The 22,121-nt window shown below is 41.8% G+C and overlaps 1 protein-coding gene across 7 annotated transcripts in view; it reads left to right on the plus strand.

The window, feature by feature from the left end:
* The window catches only part of TRIP12 (thyroid hormone receptor interactor 12), a 78,761-nt gene that overhangs the window by 50,134 nt on the left and 6,506 nt on the right, over positions 1-22,121 (plus strand). For 4 of the 7 annotated variants that reach the window (XM_075269032.1, XM_075269033.1, XM_075269036.1 and 1 more), the window contains 23 exons: positions 45-137; positions 229-390; positions 1,516-1,584; positions 2,067-2,232; positions 2,680-2,797; positions 3,315-3,471; positions 5,760-5,913; positions 6,160-6,388; positions 10,104-10,222; positions 10,966-11,170; positions 11,373-11,473; positions 12,716-12,890; positions 13,472-13,613; positions 14,344-14,535; positions 15,970-16,121; positions 16,494-16,651; positions 16,789-16,862; positions 17,865-18,064; positions 18,151-18,278; positions 19,143-19,294; positions 19,613-19,755; positions 20,731-20,887; positions 21,108-21,206. In XM_075269032.1, coding sequence (XP_075125133.1) covers positions 45-137; positions 229-390; positions 1,516-1,584; positions 2,067-2,232; positions 2,680-2,797; positions 3,315-3,471; positions 5,760-5,913; positions 6,160-6,388; positions 10,104-10,222; positions 10,966-11,170; positions 11,373-11,473; positions 12,716-12,890; positions 13,472-13,613; positions 14,344-14,535; positions 15,970-16,121; positions 16,494-16,651; positions 16,789-16,862; positions 17,865-18,064; positions 18,151-18,278; positions 19,143-19,294; positions 19,613-19,755; positions 20,731-20,887; positions 21,108-21,206 — 3,345 coding nt within the window. The remainder of the gene's footprint in view (positions 1-44; positions 138-228; positions 391-1,515; positions 1,585-2,066; positions 2,233-2,679; positions 2,798-3,314; positions 3,472-5,759; positions 5,914-6,159; positions 6,389-10,103; positions 10,223-10,965; positions 11,171-11,372; positions 11,474-12,715; positions 12,891-13,471; positions 13,614-14,343; positions 14,536-15,969; positions 16,122-16,493; positions 16,652-16,788; positions 16,863-17,864; positions 18,065-18,150; positions 18,279-19,142; positions 19,295-19,612; positions 19,756-20,730; positions 20,888-21,107; positions 21,207-22,121) is intronic. The other 3 variants (XM_075269034.1, XM_075269035.1, XM_075269038.1) reach the window with 1 other exon arrangement.

The following is a 22,121-nucleotide window of genomic DNA, read 5'->3' on the forward strand; positions in this document are numbered from 1 at the left end:
TTATTGGCACAATATAATGGAATAACCTTTGTCATGCTTTTCAGCTGCAAGTCATTCAGTGCATTGATGTAGCAGAACAGGCTCTCACTGCTCTCGAAATGTTATCCCGCAGGCACAGTAAAGCCATTCTACAGGCTGTAAGTACAGATCTACACTTTACTTGTGTAGTGTGCAGTCCTGTGTAAGTGTATAAATGACTACCAATCACCGATAACTCTTCGTTCACAGGGAGGACTTGCCGACTGCCTCTTATATTTAGAGTTCTTCAGCATCAATGCTCAGAGGAACGCTTTAGCCATAGCAGCCAACTGCTGCCAGAGCATCAGTCCAGATGAGTTTCACTTTGTTGCTGATTCTCTGCCGCTGCTCACACAGAGACTAACCCATCAGGTAAGACATTTTATGGCAAAAGTGTTTAATGCAAAAATATAATTTCCTTTTTTTTATGCATTTTTTTTTTCTGTATTCAGAACACTTATTTTCCATGTCCTTATATTTTGTCCTGCAGACTGAAGGGTTTCTATTATATCAGTTACTGTTTGAGAAAAATACATGTGGAGCAATGCAAAGGAATAACATTTCACTCTATACATTCATCTGAAATATCATTCAATGGTGTAAAAAAATAAAAAAAATTAAAATTACTTTTGCATGACCTCTTTAACAGAAAGCGCTATGTGACCTGCTGTGTGGTCTGTGTGTAGACAAAATTTCCCTAATAGCAGGGAATGGAAAGGATGGAGACACCTAGTAGCAGGAAATTTGGAGTAGTTTTTCAGGCAGTAAACGGCAACATTTTTTAAGTAAATTGCATGAGATTTTGGGTCATTATCACATGCTTTGTTCAATGAAACTGTGTTGTCTGAAATGTTAGTGACTATTTAGTGCCTCTGGTCAACTTATGGAAGAACACTTCAATTTTATGTAGTCCTACCTCAGTATGCTTTACACTTTTACACTGGCTATGTACATTAGTGGTCGGCCAAACAAGCCTATCTTCCCCCCCTACATCTACCTTCTGTCCCAATAGACAACTATACTCTGAATTGGGGACTAGGGAGAAAGCTGCTGCCGGTCATCTCTGGCAGCATGTCTTCCCTGAGAATAAGAGGTTTGGTCATGTTGAAATCAGTAATCCATCTTTCATTTTTTCTATATATCCTTGAAGTTGAGATCCCTCCATATACAGTCAAAAGTTGGACCGTTCATACCTGCCAAACTTGTCACGTTTTCACCTACATAATGTAATGTGTTGTCCGCTTTAATTGCAAGATCTCTAACTTTGTCTTCCCTATTCAGTTCTTTGTTAGTTTCATAGCCACATGTGATAATCTTTCTAGATTTATTAAACAAAGCCCTTAAGTGTACATGATCCTTACAACAGCAAAGCATTTTACAGGCATTTCATACACTTATCTAAACTTCTGTTGTGTAGGATATCTGTTGAGTTCTTACAAGTGTCATTTTCTGCATATCGGGTTGCAGTTTTTGAGTTTATTCTTTTTATTCCTATAGGATAAGAAATCTGTGGAAAGCACCTGCCTCTGTTTTGCACGTCTAGTAGATAATTTCCAGCATGAAGAGGTAAGGTGTCACTGGTACTAGCTTTGTAGTTGGATAAATAGCAAAATTTGTATTTATTTAAATGTTATGTTTTACAGTTTGTCATACTTAGGACTTCTCTCTCATGTCAATTCAGAAATAAAGGACTCTTGTCTTTTTGAGCCATCAGACATTAAAGAGGTTGCATTGAAAAACTGAGGGGAAATTACATAAAAATATGGTTTATGTATAAGATACAGTAGCTTACCTCAGCAGCGGAGCTTCTTAACTCCCAATTGGCGTTTTTGTCTGCAGCAGTAAAGTTGTATTGATGCAACCAGAAACTCATATACTGGATTTTTGTATCTGTAACTTTCCATAATCTGACTTAAAAACTACTATAATTGTATTGGCATTTTAAGATTTGGGTTTGTTGTTGTGATGAGGAGGAGGATTATTATTATTTATCAATAAATTATTTTTTTTTTCCCTCTTTCTAAACTTATTACATTTCTTTCATACAGAACCTTCTCCAGCAAGTGGCTTCCAAAGACTTGCTTACCAACATTCAGCAACTTTTGGTAGTGACGCCACCAATCTTGAGCTCGGGAATGTTCATCATGGTAGTCAGGATGTTCTCCTTGATGTGTTCTAACTGCCCCACGCTGGCCGTGCAACTCATGAAACAAAGTATGTTCTGTGCTTGTGTTTTCAGAAAGCTTGGTATAAAGAGTAAGGGTGCATTTACACTGTGGTTGCAGTGTGTGTTGAAGGGCACACATCAAGCGACTTTCCCAAAAGATACCTCCCAATGAGGCATATGTTAACCATAGGCTAATATGTTAAATATATACCATGTAGCATACGTGGTGTTGTTTTTTTTTTTTTTCTTTTCTTTTTTAAACTGAAATCCTCTTTATAGACCAGCTTGAAAAAAAGTTACTCTGATATATACTTGCCTGACAAGTCCAAAAGAACTCTCTTGGCCTCTGTCAGGTAAATGGGAAGGTGGGGGGGGGGCTATAAATGTGTTTGATAGGTACTGTAACCACAGTCTGAATACACCCTGAAGAATATCTTGCATATGTGTCTGTAATTACACCATTCCAGCATTATAAGGCATTATTTTGTTTTTAGACATCGCAGAAACTCTTCACTTCCTCTTATGTGGGGCTTCAAACGGTAGTTGCCTGGAGCAAATTGACCTGGTCCCTAGGAGTCCCCAAGAGTTGTATGAACTGACTTCTCTTATATGGTTTGTATTTCCACCTTTTACATTTTATTGTTTGACCTTTTGGGTTATGTGTCCGCTGAGGTGGAAATGCTGTGGATTTTTTGTCCAGAATTGTGAACAGAAAATTCACGGTGTAATACAAAAGCAAAAAGTGGATGAGATTTTAACAAATCTCATACACAAATTCTGTAATTTTCTATGTCAAGCAGTTTTTAGATTTTAACCCTCTTATCACTTGTATGCCTGAAGAAGATTGAATATCTCTATGGCTGAAAATACTGGAACCGTTAAAAAAATAAAAAGCTATCTAGAGAGAATCTCTCTATCTATCCCATATGACCCTTTGCTGTACATTGAGTGAAATCCTTGCAAATACATAAGATAATGCACAATTTAAACATGCAGCTTTTGCTGATTCTCTACAGAATTGTAGCAAAATCAAGTTGTTGTTTTTTTTGTTATTTTAATGTAATAATGGCTTTCGGTTTTATGTATACAAAGCAGCTTACATAACATATACAAATAACTTGTGTTGCAGTGAGCTGATGCCATGTTTACCAAAAGAAGGAATATTTGCTGTTGATACAATGTTAAAGAAAGGAAATGCCCAAAACACTGACGGGGCCATTTGGCAGTGGAGAGATGATCGTGGGCTTTGGCACCCATACAGCCGTATTGACAGTAGAATCATTGAGGTAACTGTTTTGTCATGGAATGTGGAAGAACCTGCATGTGCCCCTTAAACGTCCCCATTTTGTGTGCGTGTATGGATAAATAGATGGTGTGTGCTAGCAGGGTTTTGCCTGATCTGCTGTCCTCTATAAACTGACACCCATTACTGCCTACCTTTTCTTTAGTTTTAACTTCTGTATCAACTGTCCCTCTCCATGGATTGTGGCATGATCATTTCTTTAAAGGGAATATGGTGCACTTGGCTGCCATGAGCAAATAATAAAAAATACATTGCCCTATAGGAATAAGTGACTTTCAAACTTTCATTTTGTAGCCACTTTTTAACATTGTACTATGGATTTGCATTTCAAGTAAATGCATTTATAGACCTCTGTTTTCTGCTTCCACTCTGTCGCTTGGTGTGTGTTTCACTCTTCATTTACTTGCACTCAGTGCTTATTCACACATCGGGGTCCGATTAGATTTATTCACACATTTTTATTGTATGGTCCTTGTGATCGATCCATTAGAGAGGACCTTTCATGTCCTCAGGCACATGCGGTTTTTATATACCACTAGAAATTCAGCAGTATGCTGTCGGCTTTCCCGTTATGTGCCACGGGACTGGAGATATCCATGTTGTTACCAGTCTCTGCTCACTGTCATGGGGGGTTGGGGGCATTCCTCTGAGCCCGGCTAGACTGTCAAGAATGCCCTTCTGACAATGGGCAAAGATTGGTAACTAGACTGATGTCTCCAGCCCCGGGGCACATAACTGGAGTGCCAGCAGTTCGCTGAATTCAGCACGGTGTCTGCTTTCTAGCGGTATATAAAACCGCATGTGCAGGAGGACATGAAAGGTCCCCTTTAAGTAATAGAATAGCAGCTATTACTAGGGCAGTTTTCACAGACCCCTCAACAGACTCAAGTCTGAGTGGTCCATGAAAACAAGTTACCCTCATGCATATACTTTTTCACTGCTTGGTGCACAGCACGATTGTGTGAATATGCACTAACATGGTCATTCCCCACCCTTTCCTTTAGTGGACACACTCTCCTTTTGCCCTTCTATCCAACATGGGCACATTGGTGGTATTCTGAACAATAAAGACTGTTTCTTAGCTTCGTCACATGTTGCTGCTAGCTCCTGTTCCATAATATAATATTGGAGTGGTTACTTGTTTTTCCTGCCACTCTGTTTTTATAGAGCAGTTTCTTGTGCACCATATATGATAATGGCTCAGCACTGGGTTAAACCTGCCATCTGTGTGCAGCCATGTTTTTGCATGTCTGTCTGTTTTCAGCAGCATAAATAACATTAGGCCATGTTTTGTCCTCTGTAGGTGGTCACTCAGCAACTTGTCATTCGTTCAGCAGTAATTTAAATGGCATGATATAAAGTAATATAAAATATACACCTATAATATATCACGTTATGAGACCACCCCATAGCTACTCAACACTGCCATTGAAACTGAGTTTGTCACCAAGGTGAAGCATAGTAAACCAGCAACTCTGTTAAGTCAGGCTTACCTTAATATAATTCTCCCCCAATGACTATTCATGTCTCAGTTGCCAAGATATTAATTTATTCCAAAATATAAATACGAGCAGTCTGGAGCACTGAGGGCGGCTCCGTTGCTCCAAACTGATGCTCTCTGCATTGCTTATACATTATTCTTCCCAGCTCCCTTTAGTGGGTGACAGCATCAAGGAGCTATACTAAAATATCACCGGGCCATGTTCTTACATTCCTACTAGCATTTTAGAGCAGTGTGGGGCGTAGCAGTTTATAACCTCAGACTGTTCATTTGCATATTGTAAAATAAATGAATATCTTGGTAACTGAGGTACAAACTTTCATGTCTGTCTGTCTTGCTGGTTTAATATGCTTCACCCCGGTTACAGAATCCCTTTACATTCCTCTTATTTGATTTATTTTCATTGTGCTTATAAAAATATTTTCCGTCCTGGGCATGTCATTATTTGTTTTATTACCTAGATAATATCAAGTTTGCTTATCAACCTTCATGGATTATGAGCAATACATTTTGTCCCAAGCAAAACAAGGTTTATACAATTGAAAATAAAACCAAGGGGTCAGATAACGGTAGAACTTTGTTGATAGTATTTAAGAACGTTTCTGCCATGTCCCATATATATATTCCAGTCCTGTTAGCATAGATATTTACCCTATGCATCATCATTTTGATCACCCAGTGAAGACAAAACACAGTCTAACATTGTGCGTGATGAAGTTATGTGTTTTCTATTCAAGGATTATCTCTCTGTTTTATATCTGTGTTCTCAGGCAGCCCATCAGGTTGGTGAGGATGAAATAAGTTTGTCTACACTGGGGCGTGTTTATACTATTGATTTTAATTCTATGCAGCAAATCAACGAGGATACCGGAACTGCACGCGCCATTCAGAGAAAACCTAACCCTTTAGCCAATGCTAACACTAGTAAGTATTCTAGGCCATGGCCTTCCTGGAATGAGTTGTCGCTAGAATTGTCATTTTTGAGAGTTTTATGGCAGGACCTGTTTTATTTCCGTTGCTATCAATGGGCTGAAATAATTTTTGATTTATGCAGACTCTTAGATATGTCCAGAGGTTTGATCTTATGTTTTGTTGTCAACGTGTTCTGAGGGATTATCTTTCCCTTATTGCGCTGCCAGTTTCTGACTTTGTACCTTTTTGTCTTCGTAGGCGGTCATTCTGAGCTAAAACGAGATGATGCCAGGGCGCAGTTGATGAAAGAGGACCCTGAGCTGGCGAAGTCTTTTATTAAGACCTTGTTTGGAGTGCTTTACGAAGTGTATAGCTCTTCAGCGGGGCCCGCCGTCAGACACAAGTGCCTTAGAGCAATCCTTAGGATAATTTATTTTGCCGATGCTGAGCTCCTAAAAGATGTTTTGAAAAACCATGCTGTGTCCAGGTAAGACTTTCATTATTCTTAACCTCTAAAATATGCTCTTTCACTTGCTAATTCAGTTTGTGAATTGCTAGTCTTGTTACTGCCTGGTTTTTTTTAAGTATACTTGTATAAGGTATGTTATTTTAAGACGTTTTCTCTGGGACAACACCTTTTGCAAAGGACTTGGTCTGTCTATCATTGACAGTGCAATTTTGCAGGTATGTGCCCGAGTAACAGAGATATCAATGACCAATATCGCTGCACTGTCAGAGGAGGCTGGCCTTGTAGCTCAGCATCACCGCTCTGTGACAATGGTGGGATGTAAGGCTGGTCCCATTGACATCGGTAGCTGAAACTAACGGCACCAATATCTCTGGCTCTAAATCCATATCTGCAAAACTGAAATGGTGCTGAGTATGGTTCGCAGTTGTTCATAACAGGCTATATCTTAGAGGACATGAAAGTTCCTCTTTAACTGCATTGAATCATTATGTATCATGTAGCCACTGTGAGGAAGCAGGGGGTGATAACTACCCACTTTGTTTTTAGTATTGTTTACATCCAGGATTGCACAGAGATGTATAACCACTACTTGGTGCTGAGTTTCCAAACCAGAAATCCACCACCAGACTGCATGGTTTGACACTGTAGCTCAGTAGTAGAGATGAGCGAACACTAAAATGTTCGAGGTTCGAAATTCGATTCGAACAGCCGCTCACTGTTCGAGTGTTCGAATGGGTTTCGAACCCCATTATAGTCTATGGGGAACATAAACTCGTTAAGGGGGAAACCCAAATTCGTGTCTGGAGGGTCACCAAGTCCACTATGACACCCCAGGAAATGATACCAACACCCTGGAATGACACTGGGACAGCAGGGGAAGCATGTCTGCGGGCATAAAAGTCACTTTATTTCATGGAAATCCCTGTCAGTTTGCGATTTTCGCAAGCTAACTTTTCCCCATAGAAATGCATTGGCCAGTGCTGATTGGCCAGAGTACGGAACTCGACCAATCAGCGCTGGCTCTGCTGGAGGAGGCGGAGTCTAAGATCGCTCCACACCAGTCTCCATTCAGGTCCGACCTTAGACTCCTCCTCCTCCGGCAGAGCCAGCGCTGATTGGCCGAAGGCTGGCCAATGCATTCCTATGCGAATGCAGAGACTTAGCAGTGCTGAGTCAGTTTTGCTCAACTACACATCTGATGCACACTCGGCACTGCTACATCAGATGTAGCAATCTGATGTAGCAGAGCCGAGGGTGCACTAGAACCCCTGTGCAAACTCAGTTCACGCTAATAGAATGCATTGGCCAGCGCTGATTGGCCAATGCATTCTATTAGCCCGATGAAGTAGAGCTGAATGTGTGTGCTAAGCACACACATTCAGCACTGCTTCATCACGCCAATACAATGCATTAGCCAGTGCTGATTGGCCAGAGTACGGAATTCGGCCAATCAGCGCTGGCCAATGCATTCTATTAGCCCGATGAAGTAGAGCTGAATGTGTGTGCTAAGCACACACATTCAGCACTGCTTCATCACGCCAATACAATGCATTAGCCAGTGCTGATTGGCCAGAGTACGGAATTCGGCCAATCAGCGCTGGCCAATGCATTCTATTAGCCCGATGAAGTAGAGCTGAATGTGTGTGCTAAGCACACACATTCAGCACTGCTTCATCACGCCAATACAATGCATTAGCCAGTGCTGATTGGCCAGAGTACGGAATTCGGCCAATCAGCACTGGCTAATGCATTGTATTGGCGTGATGAAGCAGTGCTGAATGTGTGTGCTTAGCACACACATTTAGCTCTACTTCATCGGGCTAATAGAATGCATTGGCCAGCGCTGATTGGCCAGAGTACGGAATTCGGCCAATCAGCGCTGGCTCTGCTGGAGGAGGCGGAGTCTAAGATCGCTCCACACCAGTCTCCATTCAGGTCCGACCTTAGACTCCGCCTCCTCCAGCAGAGCCAGCGCTGATTGGCCAGAGTACGGAATTCGGCCAATCAGCACTGGCTAATGCATTGTATTGGCGTGATGAAGCAGTGCTGAATGTGTGTGCTTAGCACACACATTCAGCTCTACTTCATCGGGCTAATAGAATGCATTGGCCAGCGCTGATTGGCCGAATTCCGTACTCTGGCCAATCAGCACTGGCTAATGCATTGTATTGGCGTGATGAAGCAGTGCTGAATGTGTGTGCTTAGCATACACATTCAGCTCTACTTCATCGGGCTAATAGAATGCATTGGCCAGCGCTGATTGGCCGAATTCCGTACTCTGGCCAATCAGCACTGGCTAATGCATTGTATTGGCGTGATGAAGCAGTGCTGAATGAGTGTGCTTAGCACACACATTCAGCTCTACTTCATCGGGCTAATAGAATGCATTGGCCAATCAGCGCTGGCCAATGCATTCTATTAGCGTGAACTGAGTTTGCACAGGGGTTCTAGTGCACCCTCGGCTCTGCTACATCAGATTGCTACATCTGATGTAGCAGTGCCGAGTGTGCATCAGATGTGTAGTTGAGCAAAACTGACTCAGCACTGCTAAGTCTCTGCATTCGCATAGGAATGCATTGGCCAGCCTTCGGCCAATCAGCGCTGGCTCTGCCGGAGGAGGCGGAGTCTAAGGTCGGACCTGAATGGAGACTGGTGTGGAGCGATCTTAGACTCCGCCTCCTCCAGCAGAGCCAGCGCTGATTGGTCGAGTTCCGTACTCTGGCCAATCAGCGCTGGCCAATGCATTCTATTAGCCCGATGAAGTAGAGCTGAATGTGTGTGCTTAGCACACACATTCAGCTCTACTTCATCAGGCTAATAGAATACATTGGCCAATCAGCGCTGGCCAATGCATTCTATTAGCTTGATGAAGCAGAGTGTGCACAAGGGTTCAAGCGCACCCTCGGCTCTGATGTAGCAGAGCTGAGGGTGCACAAGGGTTCAAGTGCACCCTCGGCTCTCCTACATCAGAGCCCAGGGTGCGCTTGAACCCTTGTGCAGCCTCGGCTCTGCTACATCAGAGCCGAGGGTGCGCTTGAACCCTTGTGCACACTCTGCTTCATCAAGCTAATAGAATGCATTGGCCAGCACTGATTGGCCAGAGTACGGAATTCGGCCAATCAGCGCTGGCCAATGCATCCCTATGGGAAAAAGTTTATCTCACAAAAATCACAATTACACGCCCGATAGAGCCCCAAAAAGTTATTTTTAATAACATTCCCCCCTAAATAAAGGTTATCCCTAGCTATCCCTGCCTGTACAGCTATCCCTGTCTCATAGTCACAAAGTTCACATTCTCATATGACCCGGATTTGAAATCCACTATTCGTCTAAAATGGAGGTCACCTGATTTCGGCAGCCAATGACTTTTTCCAATTTTTTTCAATGCCCCCGGTGTCGTAGTTCCTGTCCCACCTCCCCTGCGCTGTTATTGGTGCAAAAAAGGCGCCAGGGAAGGTGGGAGGGGAATCGAATTTTGGCGCACTTTACCACGCGGTGTTCGATTCGAACATAGCGAACACCCTGATATCCGATCGAACATGTGTTCGATAGAACACTGTTCGCTCATCTCTACTCAGTAGCACTTTTAAGGATACATGTACAAGGAGAATTACACTAACCTGCAGATTTTTCAGAATACAAATGATCAATGCACTTGATGTTTAAATACATATTTTCAGGCTTTCAGTTCTGTCTGCTAAATTCTTTTTGTATACTCTCCTCTTCTCTCTAGTCACATTGCATCCATGTTGTCAAGTCAAGACCTGAAAATAGTGGTCGGAGCTCTTCAGATGGCCGAGATATTGATGCAAAAATTGCCAGATATATTCAGCGTGTACTTCAGGAGGGAAGGTAACATGCACACTTGCTTCGTTATTACTTGCCTGGTTTTCTGTGAATACCCTTGTTGTCTTATTGGTTGTATGTGGACTTCAGCAGTGGGCTGAATCAGGTGACATAGCAAATAGTAAATGTAATACCGTATATAGTCGAGTAGGAGCTGAATTTTTCAGCACAGTTTTTGTGCTGAAAAAGCACCCCTCGGCTTATACTTGAGTCCAGCAAAAAAAAAAAAAAATGACCAGCCGCAATAGTAATGTATAGAATCTCCCATAAAATAAAATAGATAAAAGTTCTAAATCCCATAATATAAAAGTAGAAAACGACTGTAATACACATTAGGTATCCCTGTGTCTGAAAGTGCCCAGTCTACTGAATATAGGGGATCTGCAGTGCTCTTATTCCGTCATGAAGGGGTTAATAGGAGCACTGCAGATGCCCTAAATTCAGCCAGGCTGAATTCCAAGTGGGGGGGGGGGGGGGAGACAGTCCTCAAGCTCAGGGAAGGGGCAGACAGACAACCAAAACACCCCCTCCCCTTTCCCAGAACCCAGCAACTACTGCACCCAAAAACTCCGACCATTTTAATTTTTGAAATTTTCCAGTAGCTGCTGCATTTCCCCCCTCGGCTTATACTCGAGTCAATAAGTTTTCAGTTTTTTTTGTGGTAAAATTAGGGGCCTCTGCTTATACTCGAGTATATACAAGGTAATTCTTTGTTAGATTGCTAAGCTTTGTTTTCCATCTACTCTAAGGTGTCATGCATCAAGTGAAGAACTTGGCCGAGTCAGAAACACTTTTAACAAGTCCACCAAAGGTCTGCACCAACGGGTCTGGGTCTCTTGCAAGTGCAGCAACCATAAACACTGGAACTGGCACTGCAGCTGGAAATGCTGCAGCAGACCTTGGATCTCCAAGTCTCCAGCACAGAGATGACTCCTTAGATCTTAGCCCACAAGGGTGAGAAAAACCTACTTATTTGCATGCTAAATGATGCTGTAATGTGTAAAAATATCTCAATATATTTAAAGCATGAGAAGACATGATACTGCAAATCCATTCCATGAGGGGAAAATGCCAGGGGACGATAACTGTGTAGCTTGCACTGTATGTTATGTAATCCATAGTGGGTTTTTTGTTTTTCTTTTTGTCTCTGCTGTAGTCGGCTTAGTGATGTTTTGAAGAGGAAAAGGCTGCCAAAACGTGGGCCACGGAGGCCAAAGTATTCTCCGCCTAGAGATGAAGACAAAGCGGACAATCAAGGTGCAGAGTTCGGTTTTCAGTTTTTGTGTTTTGTTGTTTTTGATGATGTACCACTTTATGTAAACGTAATCAGAATTTTCTACTCTTTACTTAACCTTTTCAGTACTGAGCCAATTTCTGGTCCAGGAGCTGACACTTTTTCGGGTTTTTTTGTATGTGTGGTTTTGAGGGCTATTACATTTTTATAGTTTGCATTATTCAACTAATTTCTACATCTTTTTTGGTGGTGCATAGGGCTTTATGCTTAATCAGGGAAAATATAATCAAAAGCGGAGTAAAAACAGGTCTGTTTTTCACTTTTTTCACTTTTTTTTTTTTTTAATAGCGCACAGTGCTACTAAAAATCTTTTTAAAATAGTTTTTCCTCTCCGTTATGATCACTTTTATTTTTTATGGGGGTTGGGGCTAGAACCTGGGTGTTTTAGTGACATAAGGTTATAATAGACCTTTTGGGACATCTGATCACTTTTTTGTTTGGTACGGGAGGCTGATTTTCCCTGTAACTGGGGCTGTACATTTAGGAATACAACCTCCTGCACTTTACTACAGAGCTTGATCTGGGTCTTTTAGGACCCAGCAGCTCTAACAGACTCTGATCCAGGCGGATCACATGACTGCTTAAGTCAGAGAGAAGCTGCATCATGGCGGCGCCCATTGCTTCATATATAGTGCTCATCAAGCGCTGTGTACTTATCGATCAGGGAATGCAGAGACGGTAATATACTGTTCTTACCTTCTGTAGAGGAGCTCTGGCTACAGTTGGAGCCGTCTCCTTGTTTGAAAACTGCAAGGGCATACCGGTACGAGCTTGCAGAACAAGAGAGGGACTGCATGGATAGTATATAGTCTATGGGCATTCCGGAAGAGGTTAAAGGGGTCGTCAAACATAATAAAATGAAATGCACACAGCAGTGGAAAGTTTGAAAATACAAATGTACCCTTTTCTCCCTTCCTGCACTGGAATGACCATGCTGCTCTTTTTTTGTATAGAGAATTACTGCAGCAGTGACGTCAGGTCGACTGGATTGTGGCAGCCAGTCACGTAAAATATATAGTACATCCGACAGTAATGATAGACTTATGTGATCCAGCCGATATGACGTCACCACTGCAACTGCTGTGCCTACAATTATAGCCGTGATGGCCATTTCAGGACAGCCATTACACAGTGCTTACAAAAAAATAAAATTGTGTTTATCGTATTTTAAAGCTTACATTTCATTGTTTTTCTGATCACCTTAGCAAAAAGCCCAACAGCCACACAGTCTCCTAAATCCTCGTTTCTGGCTAGCTTGAACCCGAAAACCTGGGGCAGGTTGAGTACACAGTCAAACAGCAACAATATTGAACCAGCACGGACAGCAGGTGTTAGTGGATTGGCGAGAACAGCCTCCAAGGATACCATCTCAAACAACAGGTACTATAGTCAGTCTCTGTATTATTTGTTCTTAAAGAGGAGTTTTCACATCTTCCCTCAACTGCACCCAGATAAACACGTTTGCAGCCATGTCTTCACTGACTTTGAAACTGGGTGCCTGGACCTAGTGAAGTAATGGTGGAGACTAGAAGAAGTGTAAAAAAAAATAAAATGTTCTGCTCACTTGGCTTACAAACGGTAGTGGTGATTGTAGGTACTGCAACACTGTCCCTTTGAAATCTAGGGGGCAGTGCTGCAGTACCTACTCTCTCCACTACAGTTTGTACAGCAAAACAATATGGTGAACCATGCTGTCTCGGGACCGATGACCTGCAGGTGTCCTGAGTGTCGGACCCCCGAAGATATAATATTGGTGGCCAATCCTAAGGATAGGTCATCAATGTTAGAAACTGGATAACTGCTTTTAGATAAGTCTGCAGAGGTTTCAGGTTGTGTGCAGATGTGACATACTCTCCTCCTTTTGGTCTTTTGTATTTAAGCAAGCTGCTAAGATGCCCCATGTCTTGTTAATTACACAGTTTTTCTCTACTTCCATTTCCCTTTTTCCCAACCTTTTATAGAGAGCGAATTCGAGGATGGATCAAGGAGCAGGCACACAAATTTGTGGAACGATATTTTAGCTCTGAGAACATGGATGGCAGCAATCCTGCACTAAATGTACTTCAGAGACTCTGCAACGCCACAGAGCAGCTCAACCTTCAGGTGCTAAAACCAAACTGTGCAGTAACTAAACGATGAAAGCTTTCTTATGTAAAATGCATGGCTTGTCCTTAAAGGGAGTGTCCAGGAATTGCAGGAAGATCTTGATGGAAATGACCACTGAGGCCAAAGGAAATGGGATGTCTCAGGTGACTTGTGAATGACACCTCGGGTCCTTTCCTTAGGCTGCTGGCCTCAGTGGTCACATGCAGCGAGAATTTTCACCAGAACAAGCCACTGGCCGGGAATGCCGGGTTGCTGCTGATTGGATAGTTTTTTCATTTTTCACCTTCCCCAGCCTCCTGGCAAAAATCAGTAATTCCTGGACAACCCCTTTAAGATGGGTCATCAATTTCAGTTCCCAAGACCCCCCCCCCCCCCAATAATCAGCTGTCTTGGGACTGCAGCTTCTGGAATTGTTTTACATGCCGGCAGCTGCAGTGCCCACACAATGTCTTTTTATAGCTGCTGTTATGAGCATTTAGAGTAGTGTCTCATACCCCTGAGTCAAAACTGTATTTGGGGAATTTTGATTTTGTTGGTGATCTATAGTTATAGGTTTCCAGGTGAGGAAGTAATTTAAGTTCAGAGTTACTGTAGCTTAATGTGTTTGAAAGTATACTACCATTACAGATGACAAGACTTGTTCTTTAATGTACATCTCTGAACATTTGCTCTGTGTTACTGTAGACATCTTTTTTTGTGACTTGGTTTAATTATATACTTTATCCAGGTGGATGGCGGTGTTGAGTGCCTTGTAGAAATCCGGAGCATTGTCTCGGAGTCAGATGTTTCTTCTTTTGAAATCCAGCACAGTGGCTTTGTGAAGCAACTACTTCTGTACTTGACTTCTAAGAGTGAAAAAGATGCTGTTAGCAGAGATATTCGATTGAAAAGGTTCCTGCATGTCTTCTTTGGGTCCCCGGTAAGTAAATGCAAAATGTGCAGTCGTTTTCTAAGTAGTTTATTATATTGGAAGGTGAAGAGTCTAGCGTCTGGGAATTTACAGTCTGACAACCCCATTTAAGGTATAGGTGTCAGACCATAGCAACTGCACTGCAAGACTGGTAGTGGGCTGAGAGCAGCAAAGGAGGAAAGCAATGTGATAAGTTGAGCCCTGCCATTCCCTATTTCGCAATCCGTAGAATACATTCTATGTAGAGGTCTTTAGACGTTCTTTAGCTTTAGTGTCGACTCTATAATTTTTACCTTGCTAAAATACCAGTACACTTGCTTTCTCCACTAGGATTAGTTAATACAGGGTTAAAAAAATGTAAAAAGCTCAAAATTACTGTATATACTTGAGTGTAAGCCGACCCAAATATAAGCAGAGGCCCCTAATTTTACCATAAAAAACTGGTAAACCTTATTGACTCGAGTATAAGCCTGGGGGGGGGGGGGAATGCAGCAGCTACTGGAAAATTTCAAAAATTTAAATAGATACCAATAAAATTACATTAACTGAGACATCATGGTCATGTGCGTTACAGCTTAGTAATTCCATGTGCCTCATAGTAAAAGCAGTTAACCCCATCATGTCCCTCACATTAACCCCTCCTGTGTGCCTCACATAACAGGTACTGATATGTGGGACATATGGAGGTAATAATTAGGTATTTTCATAATTAAGGTCCTTTTATTACTACTCCCATGTGTCTCACATATTAGTAACCCTTATATGGGGCACACAGGGTGTTAATATGAGTTACATGATGGGGTTAACTGTGGGGTTAACTGTTATTAATGTGAGGCACATGGAGTTACTGAAACTAAATTAATAACCCCAAATGCCTGACATTAATAGGAATAGTAACCCCAGCAGGTACCTGTGTGTTTTACTTTCACTTTCAGCTCTCCTCGATGCAGACACAGAAGCAGGGAAGTATTGAGTCACACAGCACAGGACTGCAATGACCTGCATAAATTAAGTGGGAGCGTCCTTATTATTACTGTAGCAACCACTGAAGGACACTCCCGCTTCACTTATTTTATGCAGGTCCTTTCAGTCCTGTGCTGCGTGACTCAAGTATAAGCCGAGCGGGGCTTTTCCAGCATAAAAACTGTGCTGAAAACGTCAACCTATACTTGAGTATATACGGTAAGCCTTTGTACAGCTCTGCAGATGGAAAAATAAAAAAGTTATGACTTTTGGAAGGGTAAAAATACAAAAATGAAAAATTGCTGCCCTCAGCAAGGGGTCAAACTTGGCGTCTGTATAAATTTTGGCTACACATTGGAGGCACATAATAATGGTAATACATCCTAATGTGCCTGTCCAGTCATTCTAGCTGGAGAATAGAAAGAAAATGTCTTTGGGTGCTACACTGTGATAACTGCGGCTTTTTACTGTATGTTATAGCTTCCAGGAGAGGAGCCACTTGGGAGGATAGAACTGACAGAAAATGGGCATTTGCTTGCACTGGTACACAAAATGAATAACTGCCTCAGTCAGATGGAGCAGTTCCCAGTCAAAGTACATGACTTTCCAAGCGGAAATGGTACAGGTAGCAGGTACGTGACATATTAAGGATTTGTGCATTTTCTATCCATCCATTTGTGTGTTGTATGCAATGAATAATAAAATAATGAATAATTGGTTGAATTATCTATTACTTTGGTATACTGTTAACGTGCAGAATATTTGTAGTTTTCTAGGCACCAGTTCTCATTTGCTATTTGGCAGCTAGAGTAACTATTTCATTCAGTAACCAAAAAAAAGCCTGCCAGACCCATTATAAGTAAATGGGGACTGTTCTAGAACAGATGTATCTTACTTGATGTGACACCTGTACAAACATAAACCATGATGTCAGTGTGAAAAGACTTTCTTTTCTCAGTATGTTTTTGTGTTATATAATAATAATTTTCTATTTCTATTACCAGAGGGTCTCAAGCTCTGAAGTTTTTCAATACTCATCAGCTGAAATGTCAACTACAGAGACATCCAGAATGCACTAATGTAAAGCAGTGGAAAGGTGGACCTGTGAAAATAGACCCATTGGCTCTTGTGCAAGCAATTGAGAGGTATCTGGTGGTTAGAGGTAAGTTGTTTTTTTTTGTTTTTTTTTTTACTTTTTAGTAGTATAATTTGTAATGTAGATGTTTTTTAATTATTATATTTTGGCTTATAAACAGCAAATTACAACTTTAAATTTTTATTTTTTTTTATACATTTTAGGTTATGGCAGAGTGAGAGAAGATGATGAAGACAGTGATGATGATGGCTCTGATGAAGAAATTGATGAATCATTGGTAAGAGATTGCTATTGCGTATATAGCAACCATTTGTAAAGTGGCATATGGTACAGTGTACTCCAGGCATTATAAATCAAGTGATGCACAAGTCAAGACACTATGGGGTAGAGGATAAATTGGTGACTACATTCTTCTAACCACTGAAATGTCCACAGATTCTGAGAACAGGGCGATTTACCCCCAGGCACTCCCGCTCCCATTCTCCGGATCAGTGGGAGTGAGATCAGACTCCCACCTATCAGCAATTTATCTGTCCTATGAATAGAGGATAAATATTTTTCATGGCATTACCTCTTTTTAATATATGCTGCCTATAAAAAGTACAGCATGAGGATATTGTGGAAACACTATGGTGGGGATCAGCTACCTCTGGCTACCTTCGCAGCATGCACACCCACTCGGCTAGTCGTGTAATTTTCTCTGAAGTTGCAGGAATATTCTGGAAGTTGTAGTTTCACAATAGCTAGAGTACTGATCCCTGCCCTATAGTGATATGGCATGATACTCTCTAGGTTAACCACATATCATGGGTTGAGTAGAATCTATACAGATCTTAACCTAATTTAGTCTCCATATTTGCTTGTTAGTGTAGTGTTAACCACCTATGGGTTTGTAGCATTTGCATGTGGGATTTTCTTGCAGTTTAACAGTTTTTCCTATCTTTATATATCATGGAAATACTTGTCAAGCATCACTGCTCTATGCTGTTTCCGCAACTCTCATAGAGGTGAAGCAGACCTGAAACTGGGTTCAGTTGTAATACCAAGCACAGCTGCTAAACAAATGTACAACGCTGTGCTTGGTAAGTAGTGAAGAGACCACAATACTCACTGGAGTGCGTCAGACCGTGCAGATATTTAATTGATGAAGTCTAACATGGCTAGATAATTGATTATAAAGCCTGGAACCCCCTTTTAAGCCCATGAACTGTCCTGTGAAGCTTGCCATAGGTGTAAATGAACATCCTATAAGCATTTCTTTGATTTTTGTCTTCTCTAGGCTGCTCAGTTTTTGAATTCAGGAAATGTACGACATCGGCTACAGTTTTACATAGGTGATCACTTACTTCCTTACAACATGACTGTGTACCAAGCAGTGAGACAGTATAGCATCCAGACAGAGGAGGAAAGAGAGTCTACAGATGATGAAAGTAACCCTCTAGGCAGAGCTGGTATTTGGACCAAGACACACACTATCTGGTATGCTCTTCTGTCTGTCTATCCAATGTTATTCCTTTACTACTTTCACATTCGAGAATGACCTAAGCATTGTCTATTGTTTGCAGGTACAAACCAGTTAGAGAAGAGGAAGAGAGCACAAAAGATACAGTAGGTGGCAAGCGAGGTCGTGCCCAAACTGCACCAACCAAAACCTCTCCTAGGAATTCAAAGAAACATGATGAACTCTGGCATGGTAAGACTGTCCGACAATGTTACTGCAGACACTTTGCGCTTGTCTTCGTGTATTCTTGTTTCCCGTGAGATTTTGATGACTGGAAACCCAAGTTTTGTTTCTCTGTAAAGTGATAACATACTGTTAGTGGTGGTTCACACAGAGTAATGTGACGCAGAACATTTCTGTAATGTCAGGATTTTGATGCTGATTCTGAAAATCTGCTCCAAAATCTACCTACCACTCATTCCAGTGGGATTTTCAGGCACAATCAGCCTGAAGTAAGCATGGCGATTTTTTATTTATTTATTTATTGCCTGCTAGGTGAAATTTGGCTCCAAATTCGAAGTCTAAGGCCTCATGTGCATGACTGTGCTGGCCGTGGGGCTCCTTTTTTGTTTTTGTATTTTTTTTGTCCTGTTTCGTTTTTAAATTTACTTTAGATGCCGCTCAGATGATACCAGAGCGCCTTCTGTCCTCTTGATTTCAGTGTGGTGGTGGAGGAGGGGAAGACCCATTCTGATCTGTTTGCACAAAGCAGGATAAGTCCTGCTCTATAAATATAGGAGCGGAGCATTGGAACCCTAGTCAGCAAAAGCTCTGGCTGCACGGTCATGTGGTCATGTGCATGAGACCTAGTTCAAAGACTACTGGTCTCACTTACCATTTACTAATGTTCATGGTATTGAAATCCCAGTCCCATGGCTCTAGACCTGGTCTATGAGAGACAGCATTCAGTTGTAGTTCTTCCTGTGCAGTTTGTGCTCCCTCTGCACCCTTAACCATGTATTGTTAGTCTGTGTATTTTTTGTTTTGTGGCATTTTAGACTACCGGTATGTTCCTAAAGACTAACAGATATATATTTTTCTTTTTTTCTTCTACAGATGGAGTTTGCCCAAAAATTGCTAGCCCTTTAGACAATTACCTCATTTCCACTCCACCTGAAAATATCACTTTTGATGACCCATCCCTCGATGTGGTGATCCTCCTAAGGGTTCTTCATGCCATCAGTAGATACTGGTATTACTTGTTCGATGTAAGTTACACTATATAATGTATTGTGCCTGTTACTAGTGTCACTTTTCAGGTTTTTCATTAGCTGTCTTGAAGGAACCCTACTGACAAGTGAAGTGAAATAATCGGCGAGCTATAGTAAAGTGTTTTTGTTTTTTTGGGTTGTTTTTTTTGTAAGACTAGGAGCGCATTGAAAAGTATTTTGTCTTTAAATGCTTTCTTTCTTTTTATGATAACAATAGAGCAAACACTTCCAAGTATAAATGACCTAGGAAGCTCCGATTATTGGAAGAAGCTGTGTGGTACTGTAACAATATTAACACGTCTTGATTCCTCTTAGAACGCTGTCTGCAAGGAGATTATTCCCACATCAGAGTTTATCAATAGCAAATTGACTGCAAAGGCAAACAGGCAACTGCAAGATCCTCTGGTTATTATGACCGGGAATATTCCGACATGGCTAACAGAGCTTGGGAAAAGCTGGTAAGTTGTTCTTTTCCTTCCTCTACCATTACAGACATTTTCATAGGATATGACTCTTCTATTGATCTGGGCCCAACCACTGATGGTCCCACTGACTGCTGATAATACATAGGGGTATAGAGTACCACTACTCCATTGCCTGTAACTTTAAACCGTCGTCTGGATCCCCAGAGCATTTGTGGCTGTAGACTGATTTGGTGTCCCCTGAGAAATGCTTAACTATTGTCATTTTAATATTGTGTAGGGGGCATATTTTTGGACATTTTCCTACTAATGGGGACTTGCCATTAGTTCTACTGCAAAGATGCTCAGTTGTCAAGGGGGCTAGATCACCTTAACAAGCAGCTTTCTACTGTCTAAGATTACTGATAAACGCCTAAGCTAATGATTGTTAGATGGACATAAAGGGTCCCCCATGCTGAGATATTGAAAAATGGGAGGGCGACCTATAACTTCTAGCACAGAGGTCCTCAGCTGTCTGCTTGTCCCGGATCACGGGTGTTCATGTCCCAGCAGTAGGATCCTGCAGCAATTGCTAAAATGTTATTGATGTTCCATAGACTAGTGTGAGACTACTTGGCTGCTAGTCCAGCTGAATGGGCAGAATTATTTCCCAGTGACTCAGTTTGAAAGGGATATTCTGTATATTAATGACTTTACAGTTAACTCTGCATGCCTGCTGTATACTATATTATATCTTCTTGGTTTGATTGTCTTTGCTGTCCCCTTGCTGCAGACTTTGTGACTCTGTGCATTTTAATAAGATCTGTTATTTTCTTTCCTCCATATTCTCGGATTTGTAATAGGTTTTGCAAGTATGACACGTCTACAATATGCAAGGATGTGATCATGGGATGCATATGGTGCATATAGTTTGCTTGCTCAGTACCTATTTATTTCTTGATTGTTCAGCTGTATTGATGGATTTTCTGATCATGGTGGTAACTATTTGTCAAATGTTTTCCTTCTTTTCAGTCCGTTCTTCTTTCCATTTGATACACGACAAATGTTGTTCTACGTGACTGCATTTGACAGAGATCGGGCAATGCAGAGGCTTTTGGACACTAACCCCGAAATCAACCAGTCAGATTCTCAGGACAGCAGAGTGGCCCCTAGACTGGACAGGAAAAAGGTAAGATATTAAGGGTTCGGCTACTACAATAGTAAAGTTATAGAAACTGATTGCACCATGTGAAGCTTGCTGGTTGATAGATTTCTGGGGTTACTACTGTTCTGCTGGAAATGTACTGATGAAGTCTCAGAACCACTACTGTGTGTGGGGGCATGAGACGGGTTAATATTATATTCCTCTGCCGGCTGAGCACGACGCTCATGTGTCATTTCTTTTGCAGCGCACTGTGAATAGAGATGAGCTTCTAAAACAAGCAGAATCTGTGATGCAGGATCTGGGAAGCTCACGAGCTATGCTGGAGATCCAGTATGAGAATGAAGTAAGTGACCTCCAGGCATTTCTGGTTTTACAGCTGAGGGTAAGGTTTCTAATTGGGAGGTAAAATGGCTTTAGAAAATCACCGGTGCAGTGAATATCAGGTACAGCTGCCATCACATCCCCCCCCCCCCCCCTCCTTAGGATTTTTTTTTTTTTAAAAAAAATCCTATCTGAACCTGCCCCACAAAAATAAAGTTACAAGCACCTTAGAGGGCCAATCCCTGGCTGCTCCGGTCCCCGCTATTCTTAGTGTCTTGTCCCCTGATAGAGGGAATGTTCCAAGATGTCTTCCAGTCACTGCTCTGGCTAGTAATTGGCTGAATAGGCATCTTCAAGCATTTCCTGTGTATATTGGGACACCAGTAAATGGAGTTCAGTGGGAAATAGTGATGGGCTAAGTAGCAATTTAAGGTAACATTTTCCTATAAATCTTTTACCAGAAAAGTATAGTAGCTGCCCCTTCTACTGCTAGATCTGCCATCACTTATTATGGTTTGAGAGGTGCAAGAGACCCACACACACAAATCCTGAGAACAAGTTTGCTGTAGCCCTTTCATTATGTTTCCTTGAACAACAGGTTTCCATTTATTGGAATGTTGCTATGAATAAGTGCTACAACCCCATAACTCTCCAGATGTCAGGGAATGCAATGGGAATGCCTCAATGTTGGTCCTGTGACTATTTGTATTAGAGACTGAGAAAAAGAGTTTGTTTCAAGTCTCACACCCTGAACTGAATGTGTTCACAGCTGAATAATGGAGTAGGGGATTGATAGCTCTGTGCTCCACTGTTGTATTCAACCTCTGTGTCCTGGGGACACGGAGCTGAAATCTCTGCCCGCCGCCCAGGACAGCACTCAAATTATGAGACTGTCCTGCTCAATCCGGGGCAGTCCATGGGGCCCCTGCTATTATGG

The sequence above is a fragment of the Leptodactylus fuscus genome, chromosome 3, assembly GCF_031893055.1.
Source record: "Leptodactylus fuscus isolate aLepFus1 chromosome 3, aLepFus1.hap2, whole genome shotgun sequence".
Lineage (NCBI taxonomy): Eukaryota > Metazoa > Chordata > Amphibia > Anura > Leptodactylidae > Leptodactylus > Leptodactylus fuscus.